Source organism: Salvia hispanica, chromosome 3 (genome assembly GCF_023119035.1).
Source record: "Salvia hispanica cultivar TCC Black 2014 chromosome 3, UniMelb_Shisp_WGS_1.0, whole genome shotgun sequence".
NCBI lineage: Eukaryota > Viridiplantae > Streptophyta > Magnoliopsida > Lamiales > Lamiaceae > Salvia > Salvia hispanica.
Window position 1 is genome coordinate 51,741,269 of NC_062967.1, and position 22,110 is coordinate 51,763,378.

Sequence of the window (22,110 nt, forward strand, 5' to 3'; positions counted from 1 at the left end):
AATATATGCATTTGAAATGACATAAGAATTAATAGATATAGTACAGTCACAAAGATTAGAAGAAAAATACTCCTTCCGTTCCGGCTAAGACGACACATTACTTAGCCGGCACGGGATTTTAGGAGTTATTGGTTAAAGTGTTTAATTGGAGAGAGAGAAGATGAGTGTAGGTATTAAAGCAGAGAGATGAAGAAAGATGAATATTTTAATAGGAGTGAGAAAAAGTGGTTGAGTGTATTAATTGGAGAGAGAAAGTTACCAAAAAAGGAAATGTGTCATCTTAGTTGGGACAAACTAAAAAGGAAAACGTGTAAATCTTAAGCGGGACGGAGGGAGTAGTTAAAGTAGTTAGTGGATAGTGAGAGGCACAAATAGGTAGGTAGTACTCCCTTGTTTCATGATACCGGAGTCATTTTACTATTTTAGTACGTTGCATAGTTGTGGATTCATTTCCCTTTTTAGTAAAAACCAACACATTTCTTCTTACTTACTCATACTCTTCTTTAGTCTCTTTTCATCTGTCTGTTTCTTTTCGTTCCCTACTTTATTCTACCTCTTTTTTTTTTTTTTTTTAGTCGAAGTTGGATACTACTAAGTTAGTTAACGCAATTTTCTTAAACTCGTGCCGAAGTAATTCATATACCCCAACAAATTAAATCCTCAAATATATATAAATAGTGGGTTCCTCTCACTCTGATAGTATTCCTTCCGCAAAATGGCTGTGTCGATGGCTCACATGCCTCCAGCCTCGTCCATCTTCTCGATGTACGCCTCCATCTCCGCGTCCATCATGCTCCTCCAAACAATGATGAACCAGCTCCTCCCCCTCCCCGCCCAGCGCTTCCTCCTCTCCCTCCTCCGCCGCCTCTTCCCCCGCCGCCCCTCCCACTCCACCCTCCTCATCGAGGAGCGCGACGGCCTCTCCTCCAACGAGCTCTTCTCCGCCGCCGAGACCTACCTCTGCTCCCTCCTCCGCCCCGACTCCCACCGCCTCAAGCTCACCAAGCGCCCCAACGACCCCTCCCTCTCCCTCCGCTTCGCCTCCTCCCACTCCATCCCCGACTCCCACCGCGGCATCCCCCTCCTCTGGCGCTTCGTCAACGAAGAACACAACAAACACAACAAGCCCCATCTCGACGAGCGCTCCCACCACCCCGACTCCGAGAAGCGCTACTTCGAGCTCACCTTCACCAAAGAGTCCCGCGACACCGTCCTCGAATCCTACATCCCTTCCGTCCTCGCCCGCGCCAAAGTCATCAAGGACCAGAACAAGGTCGTCAAGCTCCACACGCTCGCCGGCGCCCCCTCCTACAGCAGCTCCTCCGTCTGGGACTCCGTCAATCTGGAGCATCCCTCCACGTTCGACACGCTGGCGATGGAGGCGGATTTGAAGAAGAGGATCAAGGAGGATTTGGATCGGTTTGTGAGGAGGAAGGACTTTTACCGGAGGGTCGGGAGGGCGTGGAAGAGGGGGTACTTGCTGTATGGGCCGCCGGGCACGGGGAAATCCAGCTTGATTGCGGCGATGGCCAATTATCTCAAGTTCGATATCTACGATTTGGAGCTCACGAATGTGAGAAGGGATTCGGATTTGAGGAAACTGCTGCTCAGGACTGCTAACAGGTCCATTCTTGTCATTGAGGACATTGATTGCACCGTCGACCTTCCCGACCGGAAAGGCTCCCCTGCCGCTGTCGCCGCCGCTGTTGAAGGTGCTAATGCACATCTCCACCGCCCGCGTGATACTCAGGTTGCTTTTTTACATGCTTGCTAGTATGCTCTGTTTTTTTTAAATTTTTTTTTTAAGAATTCACTTGTTTTAACATTATATGGTAAATTGGTCTACTTTTCAATTATGTATTTTCACTTATTATTGTTTTCTTGCTTCAATTTCATTTTGTTGTGTGTTTGAGTTGCTTTTAAAAATTATGAAACATCTGTGTCTAAGAAGATGACCCTTCCCTGGGCGGCATGTCTTATACGGTTTTATTTTGTGGGTCAGGTGGAGAGAATAAATAGGAGTAATAGAAATGGAATAAAGTAGAGATTAAGACGTTAGTAACAAACTAAAAAGGAAAGTCGTCATCTTCGATGAGATATGAGATATTTTTATCATGAATTAATTTTTGTTATTTGGATACTACTCCCTCCGTCTCCCATTAAGAGTCACATTTTTCCATTTCGGTCCGTCCCCAATTAAGAGTCACACTTCATTTTTACCATAAATAGTAAGTAGATCCCACATTCCACTAACTCAATTCACTCACATTTTATTATAAAATCAATATAAAAAAATGGGTCTCACATTTCACTAACTTTTTCAACCAACTTTTCTTTACATTTCTTAAAACTCGTGCCCGGTCAAAGAGTGACTCCTAATAGGGGACGGAGGGAGTATTATTCAATGAACCTAGTTTCAATATCGACATTTCGCTTTCAATATGAGAAAATGCATTGAAGATTGATTTCAAAATCATATTTCAAGCCTTTTTTTTTGTTATGCTTGGGTCCACATTGTACATGGTAACATGAGTGCAGTAGCTAGAAATGTTAACAACATGAAAGATTTTGTTTTAGTTCACACTCTCAGGGCTATTGAACTTCATCGACGGGCTGTGGTCGAGCTGCGGCGACGAGCGAATCATTGTATTCACTACAAACAACAAAGGCAAGCTAGATCCCGCATTGCTCCGGCCGGGGCGCATGGACATGCACATACACATGTCCTATCTCACACCCGACGGGTTTCGCCTCCTTGCCTCTACTTATCTCGGCATCCAAGGCCACCACCCCAGTCTCCCCGAGATCGAAAATCTAATCAAGATGAAGAACATCACGCCCGCTGAAGTCGCCGAAGAGCTCATGAAATTTGATGATGTCGATTTATCCCTTAATGAGGTGCTAAATTTTCTAAAAAGCAAGACAAACGAAGATGAAGATGACACCAAAACTATTAGTGAAAAAGATGTGGAGGTTGGTGTGGCCAAAGACCAAGTTACGGCCCACGATAGCGACTTTTAAATGTGACACATTAAGAAATTACTAATTTGGTATGGTAAAATGGTTGGATATTGCTAGCTTAGGTTTGATCACATGTTGCTTTAGTGCTTTTCCATTTCAACAATTGAATTTAATTTCTGTCTGAGCTCCCCTTTAAATTGAAGTCATAGGTTTGAATCAAAATTGTTTCCAATTTTCATCGACTATGAAATGCAACACTGAAATAATTATTCCATTGAACGAGTCTACATCAAGCGACCGAAAAAGAAGCAAATAATGAATAATTGCGTGTAATACCTTCACACATCTTGAGTTCTAAAGGGCACTCACAGCCCATGTGCCACAATTATACAAACTTAACTCCTTTTTGTACAGTCTAAACGACACATTTTTTAATTATCATAAAATTTTAAGAGTAGTCGGTTAATGTATTTAATTAGAAGAATAAATGTAGATATAAGTATGAATGAGAAAGAAAAAAAATTAATAGTATATTTTTTGGTAAAAAAATACATGCAAAGTCTGAAACTAACACAATTAACGGTCGTAAGAAACACCTACGCTATCATGGATCAACCAAATACGTAACCCCAAAGGCGGAGCTTCTAAAACATGAACTCCTCTAGAAAAACTATAAGCAAAATGAGACAAAAAATCTGACGCAAAGTTAAAAAAATTAAATATTTAATTGGAGACAGAAAAAGTAGTTAGATGTATTAATTGGAAAATTTTTTTACTTTGTTGTTTACAAATTAGATAATTATTTTTAAGTGGACATTCTTAATTTTCAATTTTTATATTTAAAATTCAAACTAATTAGATCATTTGAAATTAGTGTTTTATTTAAAAACTAAGTCAATTTTTGGCACATTTCATTTTTCTGTGTATTCATTTTCATACCTATAAATACCATAAATTATTTTTTCTTATTTTGACACCACAATTTCAATTCTTCTACAAATTTTCTCCAACTTCTCTCTATATATCATTCTTTTCCTATTTGGAAATACGTACACACAGACGATGCATCCATCTTCTCGACAACAAGCTAGTAGACATCTTTGGGTGACCAATTGTATCATTTGTCTTTAAGTGGCCACAAAACCCACAACAATACATTTAATCAAAGAAATCTAGTGCATTTTGGTCCTATCGATGAATGATTAACATTTTTATCATTTTGTTAATATTTTTATTACGTAGTTCTCATTATTTAAATTTTCTTTTACTTTTAATTCAATTTATAATTTTCAATTATTCACATATACATTTAATTAGGATATATAAATTGAAAATACAACATATCAGAGATGTGATTAAAATCTGGTGCAATTAAGTAAATTGATAATTGGTGAAATAGTGATAAGAGTTGTGAACATTACGAAGAGGGATAAATGACGCGAGGTTATCATAGTTAGGATGACGAAGTAATAACTAAAAACACTCATTATATATTATCTTAATCATTGAGTCTCTATCATGTTCAACTTTTAATTGAATCTTTCAAATCAAGACCTAATTTAAGGGCCAAATATTTGACCTAAAATTTTTCCATCTCATAGTGCAAAAAAATCGAAATTGAGTGGAGCACTAACAATTAAATTGACTTTCATTATGGTCAAATCAACAAGACACATTTAGAAATTTTTTAAGCATGGACAAATATAAAGAACTTTAATAACTAGAAATATCTTACACATCTCGAGGTTATGAGCTTTCTCGAAGACAAATTCTTTGTTTTCTTCTTCTACTCTTCTTTGGTATTTATAAACATCAAGGTGTTTTTCTAGTATGATAATAATTCTAGCTCAGAAAGGTAACTGTTGGAGCGAAATAGGACAAATTGCATTCGCCGTACAAACTTAGTGGATTGCTGCGGGTCACTGACTTACTCCTGGACTCTCGGCACTGAACTCGGTGGATCATTAATTTCTTCTCATCGGTCGCTGGTAGGTACGTCGGCTTAGGCTTGATTTATATAACGGGCCATTGGACTTGCATCAATCACTGACACGATTGGCGGCTGCTGACTTCGTGTCAGCAGACCACTGAGATGGTCCAATTCTTCCGGACTTCAATTCTGACTATTTTCTGCCATTTTCTAAGTCTATTTTGCACATTTCATACAAAACACGTCAAAATATCAAATAGTACAAATATTAAACATTAAGATCATATTTTTCATGAAAGATAATCAAAACTGACCATATTTAGGCTTTAAAGCTTGTAGAATCCATATTTATCACGAGTGGATTTCTAAATTTTTACACAAAAAACTTATCATATTCAAATATAAGTTCAAAACCCTTATTAACAAATATTGATCTATAAGCTAGGTTCTTGCGGATGTCCAGGACATGCATCGCTTTAATTTATGTCAGACGTCATATTGAACACCACATCTCCAACACCGATAACTTCGAATTAGGCTTGGTTCCCCATGTTGAACGTCATCCCCTCAACATTTCTGTAAGTATAGAACTTACTTCGGTCGACACACATGTGGGAAGTAGAGCCTATGTTGATATACCAACCAAATCTGTTCTCGACATGATTGACTTTTTTAGTGACCACGACTGATATATTACCTTCGTCATATTTGATCAAGTTTTTCTCTAAGTTTTCTTTTATCACTTTTGATGTGTTTATAATGGAATACACTATGTACAAGACTATAATCTAAAAAAATTAAAACAATGTTTTTTAATAGGTATTTCCCATAGTGCCAACTATTGTATGCATCTCAGATGACGACGTTTGTCTTTTGTGCACTTGGCGCATACGACTTATTTTCCTTTAGAAAATTGACGATGCTCAATGTTATTAAACATGACGACATTATTACGCGTCACTTCTTGAAGTTGGCTCCACCAAAATTTTGGTTAGTGGCTTCATTATGGGATTAATCAATTCACATGTTAATACATAGTAATTACATGCTGGAACGCAAATAATACATGCTCAAGGTATAAATACAATACATGAATTCTACAATTTAGGATTACCGAATTGATTCTCAAAAGAATCATCATTGCTCGCGCCTTCTCTACGTTATAACCTTCGAAACTCGACCACAAATCTTCTAATATGTTCCCCAACTCAAGTTATGATCTTTGGGTGGGCAAAGCTTATCAAAACTGAAAGGACTAGACTAGAAAGAAGATAAAGGCTACTCTTAGAAGAAGAGAGAACATTCGAAAATTTCCAGAGAGGAATTTTAAAAAATTATTATGAATAATTATTATGATGTCTTGTGTCTAGTCTCCTTTATATAGAGTTATGATGGGCCAGATTAGGGATTCATGGAGGTTGGACTTGGCCTATGCCTGCTTGACTTTTAATTAAATTGTGTCCCAATTTAATTCAAGCCCAAACATAATATTATAATCAGCCGCTACAGTAATATAATATTGACCCCCCGTCCAATCCCAAATTACTAATAATTCTAGGCATTCCTCTTTAATACGTTATTTTCAGCGCTTAAGTTATAAATGTCCATCAATTAATTAAAGTCTGCTTTTGACTAAATCAATTAATATTTTATTTATTCCAATAGTGGACTTGGTTTGAAATTCTTATTCATGGAATAAAATTGGCCAGTTTCCGAATAATAAAACTTTATTTCAAATTCCTCTTAAGGACATTATCAAACTAGACTCTCCTAGCGCACGATTCATTGCAATAACAATACTAAGCACCTCCAGACATTATCACCACTACCCAAGATATTAGGATTCTCGGGTTTTGGGATTCTTCGCATTCTCGGGCTTTCCCTTTGATCCCATTATCCTACAAAAGAAATTCACACTCTTAAAAGAGCAACAACAAACTAGGCAATCAAAGGTTCCCCCAAACTTGCACGTAACCAAGCAAAAATCAAGAATTAAAAATCATGTGCAAGTTTGTGTATCATAGCATCCTAAATTGTAACATGTTAACATGTAGAGCATAATCAACAAAAATAGGGCACTTCAATCTATCCCCCAACGTGAATTCATCCCCCATGCAGAGACGTATCAACAATAAAACAATACAAATCAACAATCTCTAAAAATTCATAAGTTTACAATTCATGGAAGTAATAATAGCCTCACAGTGCTATGAACATGATTGCAACATATTAGCAATTAAGAACAAGAGGGAATCACTATTCACTAAGCAACAATTCACCACCCAAAGTACAAATTAAACCATGGAAATTCAAAAATAAGCACACACAATCATCCCCCCATCACAAACTAAGAGTTTCTACCGAACAATTCATCCAAGAAATACCAAAATCCATGAAAGAATTAAAGCAAAGCTCAGAAATTGAGTTAGGATTCATACCTTTTGTTGAAGAGAATTGAAGGAGGAAAGCTCTAAATTTGAAGTAGAATGAGAGAATGAGAGTGTGGGTGTGTGAATTTGGTGATTTATAATGGTGGGGGTTGTGTGCAAGGAATGAATTAGAGAAGGAATGGAAAGCTTACCTTATAATAGCCAATTCCCGTCTCTGGATCGTCCGTGGCACCGCCACGTATTACGTGGCGGGCTGCCACACGGGCTGTCGAAAACGATGCTTCCTGGCGGGCCGCCGTGGCCCGCTCAGCGGTTACTCCGGCCCGCCCTAAGCCTGCCCCAGGCCTGACTCCATCTTGCACATGTGACACACGTATGACGACCGCCGTGGATTGTGCAGCGACTGCCACCAATTATTTTTTTTTGAAAGAAAAGTAAAAGCGAAAATAACAAGAAATAACAAAATAAAAATTGGGTTGCCTCCCAACAAGCGCTTTTGTTTTGAGTCGTTAGCTCGACTTGAAGTGGCCCACCAATTGGGCGGATCAGCGATCCTAGTGCTGAAAATCGGCATTTGGACCAACTTAGTTCCTAGCTTTTTCCACCAATTATACTTCCCCTTGTTGGTTTTAATCACATAGACCTCGTGGTCTTCTTTGGGCCCTTTCTTCTTCTTTTTCTGCAAATTAGGATTAGAAGAATTAGGCTCGTTCTTTTTAGGAGAAGGACTTACCTTGTTGACAATGTAAATTGTGGAGGTTGAAGGGTCCTCCACTTCAAATGGATCACGAGTCTTTGTCAAGTCCATGACCATGATTGCCATGCACTGCCATTTCATCTCTGCCTGCTTTGCCTCCTCAAATTTAAGCATCTCGCTCTCAATCTTGTAGGTGGAGCGACTATAATTGTCACTCTGATTGTGATCTCCCCACGACCTACATCAATCAAGGTTTTGCAAGTGGCTAGAAAATCTCTGCCTAAGATTAGAGGAACATTCTTGTCCATTTTCATATCAAGTACAATAAAATCGGCAGGAAAGATGAAATCGTCAACCTTCACCAATACATCCTCAATCATACCTACTGTTTTGATGGACGAGTTATCAGCCAGCCTATAAGAGTCACGTCTGAAGTCTTGAGTGGCCCAATGTTTAGCTTCTCGTAGTACTTCAGTGGCATGAGATTGATGGATGACCCTAAGTCACATAGGGCCTTGTCAACTTTCCTTTCTCCAATTTGACACCTTATGATGAACTGCCCAGCGTCTCTCTGTTTCACTGCCCTTTCCTTTTGGATGATCTCGCTGCAATGATGTGGTAGCTTAAGGTCGACTTTAGTCGGTTTTTTCTTTCTCATCACCGCATCCCTTAATAACTTTGCATATTTGGGTATTTCCTGCAGCGATTCAACTAGAGGAATGTTAGTATGGACCTTACAAAACTTGTTTAGGAAATGCTTGAACTGCTCTTCGAGCTTAAACTTCCTCTTTGGCTGAAAAGGGAGCACAATCCCATTATGCCGCACGAGTCCCTGCTTGGTGGATGATTCTGTTGTCTCAGTGGCGGCCTGCCGCGGGGTGTGTGGCGGTCCGCCGGTGGTCTGGCAGATTACATTCGGTGGGTCAGTGGCGGCCCGCTGCTGTGGTGGCGGCAGTCCGCAGGCGGCTGGGCAGTCCCCAGATTTTTGCTTCGCCACCCACTTCTTGTTGATATCATCCATTCGTGCTGCTGCCTTTGCCTTGTCCTCATCAAGCTTCTTTTGGACTTGCTCCATTTGAGTGTTATTATTTGATATGGTAGTCGAGATCGTGTTTATCCCTTGCTCGAGGTTGTTTATCCTAGCTTCCACAACTCCGATCTTGGTATCATTCACCTTTCTATCTTGCGCAATCACCTCCAAAATCTTCATGATCCCTTGGTCATACTTTTCTTCCTTTTTGATGGGCTCAACTACTCCCCCCTTGCTAACATTAAATCCTGTAGGGGGTTGCAAGAAATTATTGTTAGAATAAGAAAAATTAGGATGAGAACGGTTTCTATTATAATTGTTGAAATTACCGCCCCCTAGTTAGGGTGATAATTGTTGTTGAAATTTCTATTGGAACCGCCTCCTTGCATGTAGTTGATTTCCTCCACTATCGGGGCGGAAGTTTCGGGTTTAAAGACCGCAATGATGGAGGTTGGTAGAATCGGATCCTCCTTCCTTGTGTCACTCAATCATGAAGCATCAAGATTAACTTAGAGAAGAAACAAAGTAAAAATAAAACGGATATTATATAGAAAAAAGGAATTGTATAACCAAAGTCGTTTACTAACACATCCCTAGAATCCTATGAGTTTAGTTACACATAATGGAATAAGCTAAACACATAGATTGAAGGGAAGACAATTTGAACATAAAACTAAAGCAAATAAAACCCGTAGGTTGAATCCTTGTCGTTTTTGATGTTCTTGAAATCCTTTTTCAACTCCTTGCACAATGACGTACTCTAGCTTTTGGTCTCTGAGAATTATTTTGCAAAAAGAAGCTCTAATTTGATGAAGCTTGAGGTCCTATTTATAGGGAAAAGTCAATCCTCATTGTAGAAGGAAAAGATCTTCAAAATATGGTAAATCTTGGAGCAGATCTAGGTCAAGTCGGATTCGCCGCCTTTTCTCCGCGGGCCGCCGCACCTTGGCATGGGCGGTCGCCGCGTTGCGAGTCCCGAGTCTTTGTTCCTTCGGTGGCGGACCGCCGCATGACCTCCGGCGGTCGCCGGACGGGCCGCTACATAACACTGACCGCCGGCGCCGGCGGTCACCATACAACTTGCGGCGGTATGCCGTCCGGACTCCTAGATTTCCAGACTTTGAGTTTTGACTCCCTTTTTCGGCTCAAATATGCACATTTCTCACAAAACACGTCAAAATACCAAAATGTATAAAATATGCAATTATTGGACATGTAGAGTGACTTTGACATAAAAAACGGGTCAAATAATGGTCTTAAAACCATGCAAAATCCGAGCGTATCAAGTATATAGCAATAAAGATTTATCTCCCCGTTAGATCCGTTCAGTGCTATACCAAACCAATGACATCTTATTTCAGTAAGACTTAGAAATATGCAGACTGACATTGCAACCTTTCGCGATAAGGAGCCAAAGCCTATCTGGGTTGTGAAATATTGTTCTTCTGCTGTTCAGAACTGACCATATTACCTCAAAGTGAACGACGCCCACAACCGGTCTACTAAAACAAAGACTTGGACTTGTTTGCTTCTTATACATTTAAATGTTTGTAAAACATCTTATAAATGCACAAACAAACACAATGTAATAATAATACTGATTCAATTCGTGCGAAACCGCTCAAATAATACTGAATCGGGTTAAAAGAGGATTGTAGAGTTTACATATACAAGCATGATTCTATTCGTGCACGAAACATACTTTTTTGTATTCCAAACCTAACATCAAATGTCTTACCACATCTCCTAGGGACGAGAGCCAAATGTTTTTCCATATCTCCCAGGGGATAGAGAGGTGCCAAATGTCTCCCCCACATCTCCTAGGGGACGGACGGAAGTCAAATATTTCCCCACGTTTCCAAGGAGATGAACGGGTGCCAAATGTCTCCACATGTCTCTTAATTAAATGTTTCGTCACATTTGCGTCTTGAGCAAAACCTTTGACCGCATATTTATGTACTTTCATTTTCTTCTTCTAATTATTGTTTGCCAAACTTATAAATTACTCCATCCATCCTATAAAAATATGGGCAATGAGCCAATGAGCATGACATGAGAATTAAGAAAAAATTAGTAAAGTAAGAAAGAATATGAGAATGATTTGGTAATGTAAGAGAGAGAAGGAGAATGGTAGTTAAAGTGACTTTAGTGGATAGTGAGATTTACATTATTAAATTGATAAAACCTTTCAAAAGTAGAATGCACATATTTTTGTAGGACAGACGAAAAATGAAAAGTACATATATTTTTATGGAACGAATGGAGTATTTAATAATGAGATCTACTAAAAAAAAATATGGATACTACAAATTATTCTCTCATTAAGTAGTTGCTCGTGTTTTTTCACCAAACATTTTAGGCACACAGCTACAAAATCCCAAAACTTATAAAAGCATTAGTACTTTTTTATTTTTCTCAGATGTGAATGAATGAAGGAAAATGTGAATAATAAACAAAAAAGGTACTAATATTTCTTCTTAATGGCATCGCATAGACGAATGGAAAGCGTCTAGTAGTGTGCTAGTGTGCATATAGCATGTGTCATCACGTAAATTAAAATTACTAGTAATTTATTTATCACTTCTTAGGCTCCCCAAATTAAATCTATAAGTATATGAGAAAAAAAGAAGAATTTATAAGTTTCATCGGCACAAAGTGAAATAAGCACAATCTCACAAAATTATGAGATACGTTAAACGTAAATCTCAGTATAAAGTACTCCATGATTCTGCATATATATAAGACCATAACAAATAAAAATACGAACCCCTATTTAAAAAATAGACATCCGAAAAATATACAAATTCTCAGCCCAATATGATGAAAAGCAAAAGGTCCAGAAATTTCAACAAGTCCAAAATAGATTAAATCTCAGCCCAAGTTTTACGCATTTTTTAAATAGAAAATATAGATTTTTTTTTTTATCAAATTAAAAAAATCAATCACTCAAGACCTAGTGAAATTGAATTTCGCTATAAATTTTGTTGTAGATTGTCGAGTTAATCTTTGTCTTTGAGCTTGTAGATTTGTGAATCCAGATCTTATTGGTAAGTTAATTCTCTTCCCTAGTTGACAAATTCGTTAGTTTTTTTTTGGTTGATTATGGTGTAACAGTGGTAATATATTTCGATTTCAGCCCTGCAATCAGAGAGAGATAGAAATGGATCCGGATTCAGTGAAATCGACTCTTTCTAATTTGGCTTTCGGCAATGTCATGGCTGCTGCAGCTCGCGATTACCAAAAGGTTCCAAATCTTTTTTAGTTTTTTTTTTTAAGGTTAATTTACTTTGATGAATTTCATGCTCTGTATTTCTGCTTCGTTAATTCTGTGTGCAGCAGATCTAGTAGAATTGATGAATTGCAGGAATAGCTTATGCGAACTGATTTAATTGGGTATATTTACATAATTCTACCTTTTTTTCTGGTAATGTTTAGCTTTAGTTTCTGATGAGGTATGAAGAATGAATGAAGAAGATTTTTGGACATTATTCTACTAGATTAATATCTCTCTGCTTGAGCATACGGAGTTTATATTAACAAGAGTAAATATTGATGATTTGATTGATGTAGTAAAGGGGAAGTTTTATTTGTTTTATGGAAAAGAGGCAGAATTGAAATAAAGTTCGAATGCTGAATTTCAAATTAGATGCTGCAGTTTGGTAGATAGTACAGTTGAATGTTCATTTGTGTGGTTTTGATTAAGCAAAAGCATGGATTTTGCTAAATGAGGGTTCGGTTCATTTCAAGGTTTCTGAAATATAAAATTTAACTGTGAGCTGGAAGGAGATTGGTTTAAGTAATGTATGCGAATAACATTTCTTAAAGGAAGGAAAGATTGTGGATCTCAATTGCTGTAACTTCTTCCACAGGATTTGCTGGCTCAAGGGAAAGCTAATGCATCAAGCTCTGTTCATGACGAAGTGGATTTGGATGAGCTTATGGATGTAAGTAAGTTTTGCATTTACATTATGTTGCTTTGTTTTTCTCTGTATATCTCATCTTTTTGCTATGTTTATGCTACTCATAGGACCCTGAGCTGGAGAAATTGCACGCTGACAGGATAGCGGCTCTTAAGGTATCTATCTAGCTGGTTTATTTTTCTTCTTGCCTTTGAGATCATCTGTCTAGGTTTTCACATGAGGCAGAGCTTGCCTCTTTTGTTCTATATTTACTAACTTTCCTTACAGAAAGAAGCAGAGAAGCGGCAAAAATTGACAATGCAAGGTCATGGGGAGTACAGGGAGATAACAGAAGGAGATTTTTTGGGTGAAGTTACTGGCACCGAAAAAGTGATTTGTCATTTCTACCACAGAGAGTTCTATCGATGCAAGTAATGATGCATAATGTCTCCTATTTGCAGCATCTGTAAAAAGTCGGATATATTGAGTTGATATTTTCAATTAGGCATGTGATGTTATCATATTAATTTGTTAAGTAGTTAAGTATTGAACAGCTAAAAGAAGGATTTATGGTGACTCTGTCACCCTAGTTTATATTGCAATTATTTGAAATTTTATTCTGAGGATCCTTTAAAAACATGCATTTGTTATAATATCTTTTGTTGTTGCATTCTCTAGGATTATGGATAAGCACTTGAAGTCCCTTGCTCCTAGACATTTTACTACTAAATTCCTCAAATTGGATGCTGAGGTTAGTATAGAAGGTCGTGCTGCATGTATGTATTGTACACCAAAGAAGCTGAAATTCATATGTGCTATTTTCTTTTTGGTAGAATGCTCCTTTCTTTGTTACCAAGCTTGGAATCAAGACATTGCCATGTGTCATACTATTCAGGTAATCCTTGTTTCCATACTCTTCCTAAACTTCCAAATTATTAATTTTTCCATTAGCAAGTGGGAAAGTTGGATTATTCCATTCATTTATAATTGACATGAATGGCTATGAATTACATTTTAATGAAGTTGGAAAGAACTACTCAGATATATGTTTGAATCTTATAATATTTATCACCAAATTACTTCTGTGGCATCCTAGTTTTCATTGTCGAGTAAGATTTCATGCTTCCTATATCCTTGCTATGACTTGCTGTGCAAAATAGCATTGCTTAGCATCATATCTGATCATACAAACATGCACACAGACAAGGAGTAGCATCCGATAGGCTGGTGGGGTTTCAAGACTTAGGGGGCAAAGATGATTTCCCTACAAGGAAGCTTGAACTTTTCTTCTTGAAGAAAGGTAACATTGTTCTCCAGAATCCTGCGTTATAGCTGCATTTATTTACTTTGTTGCAGATTCTAAACCTATATTTTCAGGAATTATCGAGGAGAAGAAACGAGATGAAGAGGATGATGATTATCTTGAAGGAAAACGTACGTCAGTTAGAACATCAGTACATACAGATTCGGACTCTGACTAAGAACTCACAGAGCAGCTTGCCCCAAGAACTTGAACTGCAGTTATTTTCTGCTTTTTTTTTGTAGTTACTGTAAAATTTTACTGGACTCGTCGATGGCTGTAACTCTTGCTGTATGTGTTATTTTGTTTTGCTGCTACCGCGTTTCGTTTGTGAGCTGGGATACTATTATATGCAATACTCGAGTAATGATAGATATAGACTCGTAAATTTGCAATGGAACAGAGTCTTAATAAACTACTATGATAACATACAACACCAACAGGCAAAAACAATGCATAATGATAGTAACTGTGTGCTTTTGTGATTATTATTACTATTATTGGTGCAGAAAATAACTAGAGAGAAAGTTCTCCTTTGGAAATGAGGATTCCATCAGAATCTGCATAGAGCCACTCCCCATCGTGAATGAGCGTCCCTGCAATATTAATCGGTACATGCTTCTCGCCGATGCCCCTTTTGTATGACTTCTGGGGATGTGATGCCAATGCCCTGACCCCGACATCACACCCATTGATCTCATCCACATCTCGTATGCACCCATTTACAACAATCCCTTTCCAACCCATATTCTGAGCCAACTGCCCCAGATTTCCTCCTACCAACGCACACCTCATGCTCCCTCCCCCGTCTATCACCAGAATTCTGCCTTCCCCCTTTGTCTCAAGAAGCTCCCTCACCAATACATTGTCTTCAAACACTTTGAGAGTCACAATCGGTCCAGAGAATGCACGCGACTGTCCATACGTCTTGAAAATAGGTGGAAGCACTCGGATGTCACCAACTGCCACCAGTGATGCATTCGTGTCACAAACCTCCGCAGTTGCTAAAGAACCCATATGTCCTTCCTCTCCTCAAACTAGTCAAAACCATTGCAACCATATAATCAAGTTTTAAACAAGATGTCAAAAGTGACAAGAATGTTAACACCTCTTACTCAATAGTTTCAGTTCTAGGGCTTCGACGTCCGATGCAACTCTAACAATGCCTAATTTTCGATGTAAATTCCATATTCACTACCAAATTAACCAACAAAAATCCATATATATAAGATCCTATAAGGTCAGAATTTCGTTCATAAAGGTAACTCTCAATTCATTTCGATCTCGATTCAATTTAGCGTTCGAAAACACGTCGAATAATGTAAATTAACAACCAATTTAAGCTAAAACAACTATTTCACCTCAAAATTCACCAATTCAGCCACCCCACGTTTAATATTCATCCATATCAATAAACATGTGACCCAACTTCTAATTCAAACATCAAACCATAAACGAAGCCTACAATCGCCTAAATGCTAATGTATCCAAATTTAAAAAATTCTATCATTCCAACCCAAAGAGGACCAAGTTATCAGATATTATTACAATTTACACAATATATATATATCAATTATTCAAGCTATAAATATAGTGTGGATAAGTAGAGCTTACTTAATCTATAAGAATTCACGCGATTAGAACGACGATACGATGTCAAATCGAGAGGGAGGAAGAGCTTAAGAACACATCGGTTGTCTTCAACTATGGAGGTCACGAATTTAGTTAAAAAAAAAAATTGAGGAAGAAATCTTGGACAAGTTTTATAGTGCGGTGGAGAGATTCTAGAAGTTGTCATATTTATGATTTATCAACTAAGTTATTTTATATTTTTTCTAAATTAAATTAAATTTTTTTTACTAATTTATTTTCATATCATATTATGATTTATATTAATAACAAATAAATTAGAATCAAAACGTAATATAATCGACGATTTTTCCTAAACACGTAATAATTCTTTCTAAAACTCATATCTTAGCTTTTAATATTTCTAAAATTTATTTATGAATAATTTAATAATATAATAATAATTTTATGCACTTATTTTAATTTATTTCATTAATGTTTCCAAAAAATAACCGTCGAATATTTTGGTTTCGACAATTTTTATGCCGTAAAATTATTTTTTGGTGTATGACCATAGCTAGAGTGTTCTAATTCTTAACTAGGAAACATTTATCATTTAAATCGTAATTTTTGATTAGCTTCTGATTAGGGGTGGAACCTGTACATAGTCAGATGAGACATTTGCCTCTCCTCATCCTTCTTTCATCATTATATATCTATAAATATATTTTCAACTACATATAATATTAACTACACTAAATACCTCTCCTAAATACATAAAATCTTCCTATATACTATTGCTCCTTGTTAAGCAAAATTCTGGCTACGCCCTTGCTTTTAGATCAAACTCTTCACTTATAAAAATAGCTAATTAAATCATAATTTTTGTATATTTCTTAATTATCACATACAATTGAAATTTTGATGAAATTTGTTGTGATTTTTGTGTTATCCGCCATTATATTTTCACTAATCACGTAATAATCATCTAAAATCAAATATCATAATATAAAACAACGCTAAATTTATCAAGAAGTTAAGGAAAACTTATTATTTAAATGACATTTCAACAAAATTTCAATCATATTGGACAATTGAGAAATGTGCAAAAATATTATGATTAATTACCAGAATTCAACCAAAAATTATGATTAAATGACAATCAATCTTAATTAGAAACCGAGCAATCAACTAGTCCTATGGTAGTTTAGTAAGAGCAAATTCCCTCCAATTACAAGAATGGTTAATTTCTGGCTCAATTCTTCGCACACCTCTTACCTTTAAACCAATATAAATTACTACTACATGAATCGCAAAATATGCTTTAAAACACAAGATTAAAAGCCACAGCACTGCCAAATTAACACTAGAATATGTAAAATCCTGACGTCAAATTCGAGCTCAATTACGACAAAACCTGTTGTAACTAAGCCGACAAAACTAAAGTTGAATAAAAGAAGTTTTACCTGTGAAGAAGAAATGAGATGAACAGCATCCACCGATGAAGCCTTCCCAATTAAACTCTGAAACCACAAGTTAAATGATACTGAAAATGGTTTCATCTTTTCGTTGGATGTGCCATGGCGTATGATCCGACAAATCTTATCCTCCCTTTCATGTCAACAAGTTGGTTATGGATTGGGCCCCAATTTACAAGGCTTTAATATTTTAGCCATTTAAAGGATAATACAAAAATATTACTCCTTCCGTCCTTGATTAATTGGCATGATTCGAAATAATACGAGTTTTAAAAAATGTAGTAAAACATAGATGGAAAAAGTGAGTGAAATGCCGATATTAATTTTACAATAAAATGTTAATAAAAATAAATTATGGAACGTGGGATCCATTACTAAAAAAAATAAGGATGTCAGTTAATTAGAAACTGACAACAAACGAAATTGGTGGCAATTAATATGGGAGATAGGGGATGTAGGGAGTACCTAACAAATCATGTCTTTCTAATTTTTTCAATAGCTTAACATTTTAGAGGAATAAACCTCCACCAACCTCTCGACAATCGGCGAACATACTGAGTGATTTGATGAGTTTCTCCGCCTGCGTAGTCGAGAACTAGAAATGGAAAGAGAAAGCAGACACCCCAACGCCGTCGTCGGCAGTTTCTGCAAATGAAGCCGAAGAAACGAGAAAAATAAATTACTATAAATTTGGAATGCAACGATAGAGAGATGGTGTTACAGACTCAAATCCTACATCAGTTGTGAGAACAACTGGTGTGAGGTATATAGACTAAATAAACTCTCTCTCTTAATAGACTAGTTTTTTAGACTAAGTTCTCATGTTTAGTCTGCTCCGATGATTGACGGCTTGATGCCAATTTTGTGGAATGCAGAAAATACAATTTTTCTTTAAGTTGTATATATAGTGAGGTTGAGTGAGAAATAAAAAATGTGCATTGCATTTGCATCTATTTACCCATTTCCTTTGCTATTTCTTTTTCATATTATAACAATCTATCCATTTTTTTTCATTTGCATCACTATATTACTAGATACTACTCCCTCCGTCCCGTGAAATATGCAACATATGAGAATCTGTACGGATTTTTATGTAGTGTTATTTTGTGAGTGAATGAAGAGAGAGTAAAGTAAGAGAGATGAAAAAATAGAGATAGAGATGTTTCTATTTTAAGAAACATTTCATTTTTAATGAGATAAACTAAAAAGGAAAATATTTCATTTCTAATGGGACAGAGAGAGTGTTAAATTGGATTACAATATTAACATTATTAGATACTAAATTGGATTATAATATTAATAGTACTCCCTCGCCCCACTCAGCATGATCATATTCTTGAGTGACATGTGATTTATATAAAGTTATTGAGTGTAGTAAAGTAGAGTGCAATAAGGTACCCCACCCGTTCCGTTCAAGCGTTTTTTTTTCGGCATGGAGATTAATAAAAAAATGTTTACTGTGCTAAATGAATAGAGAATAAGTAAGAAATAGAAAAAAAAATAGAGAGAATAAAGTAAGAGAGATATTAAAGTAGGAAATAGAAAGTGAGTTAATTATTACTCCATTGTATATAGAAATGAGTCGATCATGATGAAACTTTCCAAAAATAGAAAAGTTACTCAACTATGATGAAATGAAAGAATTAATCTAATATTTTAAAGAGATTAGATGAAGTTTATTCCATCTTGATTTGGACAAGTCCTTTGGAGGATTGCAAGGTAACAATCACGAAACACATAATTTACGTAATTTTATGTGTATTTGATGTGTTTATCGTAGATTTATATAGCATGAAAATGGAATTTGTTGCGTAATCACCTAAGTAAATTAGCTTAGGGATCTGTTTGACAATTGTGTATTTCCGCTGCGCAACCCCAACACAACATAAACTCTAACATCTATAGATTCTATCTAATTTTATTAACTTACACATGAGTCAAATTAACAAACAAACCTCAGTAAACTCATATATCAACATATAAACATTCAACACATTGAAGGGACTGGCAACAAAAGCGTACGGAGATTAATGTACAACAAATAAATCAGATAATCAAGATCTATTTAGACGATTATTTAGACAAATTCTATTCGCACAATTATCACATGTATCATGCTCATAACTCAAATAAATCATACTTTAAATTAATCAAAACCTAAAACATGCTTTTCTACGGTTTAGCTATTATACCTTGATGATTCTCCAAAGAACCGAAGATAGCTAGCGCTTTCTCCACGTGAAGATCTTCGGTACTAAACCACAGATCTTCTGTCTGGTTCCCGGACTGTAAACTGATATCAGGGTGGGCTGATCTCACCAGTATACTAGGACTTAAATAAAGAAGACGGAAAACCTATCTCACGGAGGAGAGGAAGAGGAAAAATCATGACACCTCTAGATCTATGGAAGGTTTTGGATATGGGCTCCTCCAATTAGCTTTTTACTATTAAAGTGAACTCCAATTTAATATAAGCTTTTAATTGGAATATTACGAGCAGCCACTACAGAAGTAATATTGCACTCCTCATCCAAATCCGAAATTATAAGTAATCCGGGTTTCCATTGCTTGTCATTTATTTTCCGCGCTTAAGATAGAAACATCCATTAATTAAGTAGTGTCTACTATAGACTTACTTAATTAATCTCTTATTAATTCAAGAGTGGACTCAACAAGAAATTCTTATTTATTATTCATAGAGTAATCAAACTCCAAGTAGTTAGGTTCCGAATAATAAAACCTTATTTCGAGCTTCTCTTGAGGATGTTATCAAACGAGACTCGCCTCGCGCACGATTCAATATAATAGCAATCTTAGCACAACTAGATATAAATCACCACTACCCAATGTACCAGGTTTATTGGGTTGCGAAAAACCCGCACCATTTGGTAAGTCAAAATAGTGCATAATCAATATCGTATGCTCAATGCTAACGTACATTGATTAAGAAACAATAATTATCAAGACCTCGTCTTTCAGTAGATAGCATAAAGATATGTCTCCCTGTTAGATCCAATTCAGTGCTATACCACACCAATGTCATCTTATTTCAGTAAGGCTTACAAATATGCGGACTGACATTGCAACCATTCATGATAGGTAGTCTAAGTCTATCTAGGTTGTGAAATTCTTCTTTTTCTTTGTTCAGAATTGACCGTGTTACCTTTAAGTGGACGACGCCCACAACCGTTCTACTAAAACAAAGACTTAGACCGTGTTAAGTTACTTATATATTTAAATATGTAATAAATATTCATTAAATGTAAAACATAACAACATTACGACAAAAATAATCTGTTTTATTGTTATTAAGAAAGAATTATATAAAATATAGTATCTTTTATCATTTTTTACTGTTTCTATCTTTTGGAGAAAACCGATTTCTCCATCTTCAAAAGATACGCTGCTTTTCTCGATTCAATCTACCCTCTTTTCTCCAATAGATAATTCATAATTAATGGCGTATTATTTGATACTTTCATTGATTTACTCTTCTCCTATCATATCCGCCATATTGTGAAAGTTTTTATGAATATTTTAAAAAGGTTATTTTTTTTGTTATTGTGATAATTGAGAGGAGTGGAAGTGGAAAAGTTTAAAAAATAAACATAATACACATTTCCATATATTTGAGATTAAGGTATATAATAAAGTTGGGAAAATGAAAAAGTTAATTTTGTTTCTGTGATTAATGGGAGAAGTGAAAAGATTTCGAAAGAGGAGGAAGTGAAAGCGTTTCGAAGCCACTTTTATTGATCTAAAATCTAGAAACGGCATAGTGTTGTGGTAGATATATATATTAGTATGATTGATGTGTCATTTGTGTTGCAATACACGTTTAGTATTGGATTTTTATTTGTTGATCACCTTATTTGTATTGAGAAGTAAGTGGGTTGTCTCGAACACTTTTGTTTATTCAGTTTCTCCTTTCCTCGTTTCACATTCATTTCTATTTCTTTTACATATCCCGTCATAGGAAGTGATCAATTGTTAACTCATCATTTAATTGCTAACTACAACTAAGATCATATGATTTTAGAAAAATATATGGTTTACAATTTGCCACGTGTAATTTTCGTTTCTATTAATTAAATCAAAAAAGATAAAAAAAACTACCAAATTAGAGTTTTAGATGAAAATGTCAATATAGCGTTAATTAACTCATCATTTAATTGTTAACTACAACTAATTTAAGATCATAGGATTTTAAAAAACTTGTGGTCTACAATTTGCCACGTGTAATTTTCGTTTCTATTAATTAAATCGAAAAAGATAAAAAAAAAAAAAAACTATCAAATTAGGATTTTTGATGAAAATATCAACACAATGTTTTGAGAATGTCAACGCAATGCTTTGAGAATGTTAACACATTGCTTATATTGACATATTTTATATACTATGTTGACATTTGTGCTGTACGAAAAAATTAAAAAATTTTGATTTTTTTTTCAAATTTTTACGTCGGAACATATGCAAGCGGGATCTCGTTAGAATCCTTATGAAATTATCTTTAATTTGATATATGTTGTGCGAAAAAATAATTTAAATCAAGAAAGCTATATACGTTTTAAAGTTATGGGATATTTTTCAAAAGTTAGTTACAACTAATTTGTTGTAAATTGACCTTAATACCCTTATTGACATTTTTTGTTGATCGTATTGATATTCCGGAGCTAATGATTTGGGCCATTAATTTGAATATCTAATGGCTATTATTTAGTTGTAATTAGCAATTAAGTATTGAGATAACAATATAACACCTCCCTCCGGTCCTATTATTTTTATACCTATATATCTACTTTAATCATTGTCAAAATCTAATACTCCCTCTGTTCCATAGTAACAGAGGCATTTTT

The 22,110-nt window shown here is 35.8% G+C and overlaps 3 protein-coding genes across 5 annotated transcripts; 2 read left to right on the top strand and 1 right to left on the bottom strand.

The window, feature by feature from the left end:
• The first annotated feature begins 683 nt into the window (after window positions 1–683).
• Window positions 684–3,145, top strand: LOC125210777 (AAA-ATPase At5g17750-like). The gene is made up of 2 exons (XM_048110362.1): window positions 684–1,750; window positions 2,578–3,145. The coding sequence occupies exons 1-2, from the start codon at window positions 716–718 to the stop codon at window positions 3,019–3,021; spliced, it is 1,479 nt and encodes a 492-aa protein (XP_047966319.1). The 5' UTR covers window positions 684–715; the 3' UTR covers window positions 3,022–3,145.
• Window positions 3,146–11,921: 8,776 nt separating this feature from the next.
• LOC125213845 (thioredoxin domain-containing protein PLP3A) lies at window positions 11,922–14,524 on the top strand. Its single transcript, XM_048114597.1, has 9 exons — window positions 11,922–12,055; window positions 12,145–12,252; window positions 12,878–12,952; window positions 13,036–13,083; window positions 13,196–13,338; window positions 13,586–13,658; window positions 13,741–13,802; window positions 14,110–14,207; window positions 14,285–14,524. The coding sequence occupies exons 2-9, from the start codon at window positions 12,169–12,171 to the stop codon at window positions 14,386–14,388; spliced, it is 687 nt and encodes a 228-aa protein (XP_047970554.1). The 5' UTR covers window positions 11,922–12,055; window positions 12,145–12,168; the 3' UTR covers window positions 14,389–14,524.
• A 71-nt stretch (window positions 14,525–14,595) lies between these two features.
• Window positions 14,596–17,394, bottom strand: LOC125213847 (putative 4-hydroxy-4-methyl-2-oxoglutarate aldolase 3). Of its 3 annotated transcripts, XM_048114601.1 has the most exons (3): window positions 17,243–17,352; window positions 15,323–15,401; window positions 14,596–15,244 (listed from the first exon to the last, which is right to left on the bottom strand). In XM_048114601.1, the coding sequence occupies exon 3, from the start codon at window positions 15,222–15,224 to the stop codon at window positions 14,724–14,726; it is 501 nt and encodes a 166-aa protein (XP_047970558.1). In that variant the 5' UTR covers window positions 15,225–15,244; window positions 15,323–15,401; window positions 17,243–17,352; the 3' UTR covers window positions 14,596–14,723. The 3 variants fall into 3 exon arrangements, with proteins under 3 accessions (XP_047970558.1, XP_047970557.1, XP_047970556.1); XM_048114600.1 differs by lacking the exon at window positions 15,323–15,401 and having other exon boundaries at window positions 17,243–17,394; XM_048114599.1 differs by lacking the exons at window positions 15,323–15,401; window positions 17,243–17,352 and adding an exon at window positions 15,822–15,976.
• Window positions 17,395–22,110: the final 4,716 nt, after the last annotated feature.

What these genes read in the sequence shown, in the direction of transcription:
- LOC125213847 (XM_048114600.1), bottom strand. Translation starts at nt 15,224, where the DNA reads ATGGGTTCTTTAGCAACTGCGGAGGTTTGTGACACGAATGCATCACTG.
- LOC125213845 (XM_048114597.1), top strand. Translation starts at nt 12,169, where the DNA reads ATGGATCCGGATTCAGTGAAATCGACTCTTTCTAATTTGGCTTTCGGC. An exon ending in AGAGAGTTCTATCGATGCAA is followed by an intron (nt 13,339 to 13,585) that starts GTAATGATGCAT and finishes TGCATTCTCTAG; the next exon opens with GATTATGGATAAGCACTTGA. An exon ending in TCCTCAAATTGGATGCTGAG is followed by an intron (nt 13,659 to 13,740) that starts GTTAGTATAGAA and finishes TCTTTTTGGTAG; the next exon opens with AATGCTCCTTTCTTTGTTAC.
- LOC125210777 (XM_048110362.1), top strand. Translation starts at nt 716, where the DNA reads ATGGCTGTGTCGATGGCTCACATGCCTCCAGCCTCGTCCATCTTCTCG. An exon ending in ACCGCCCGCGTGATACTCAG is followed by an intron (nt 1,751 to 2,577) that starts GTTGCTTTTTTA and finishes ATTTTGTTTTAG; the next exon opens with TTCACACTCTCAGGGCTATT.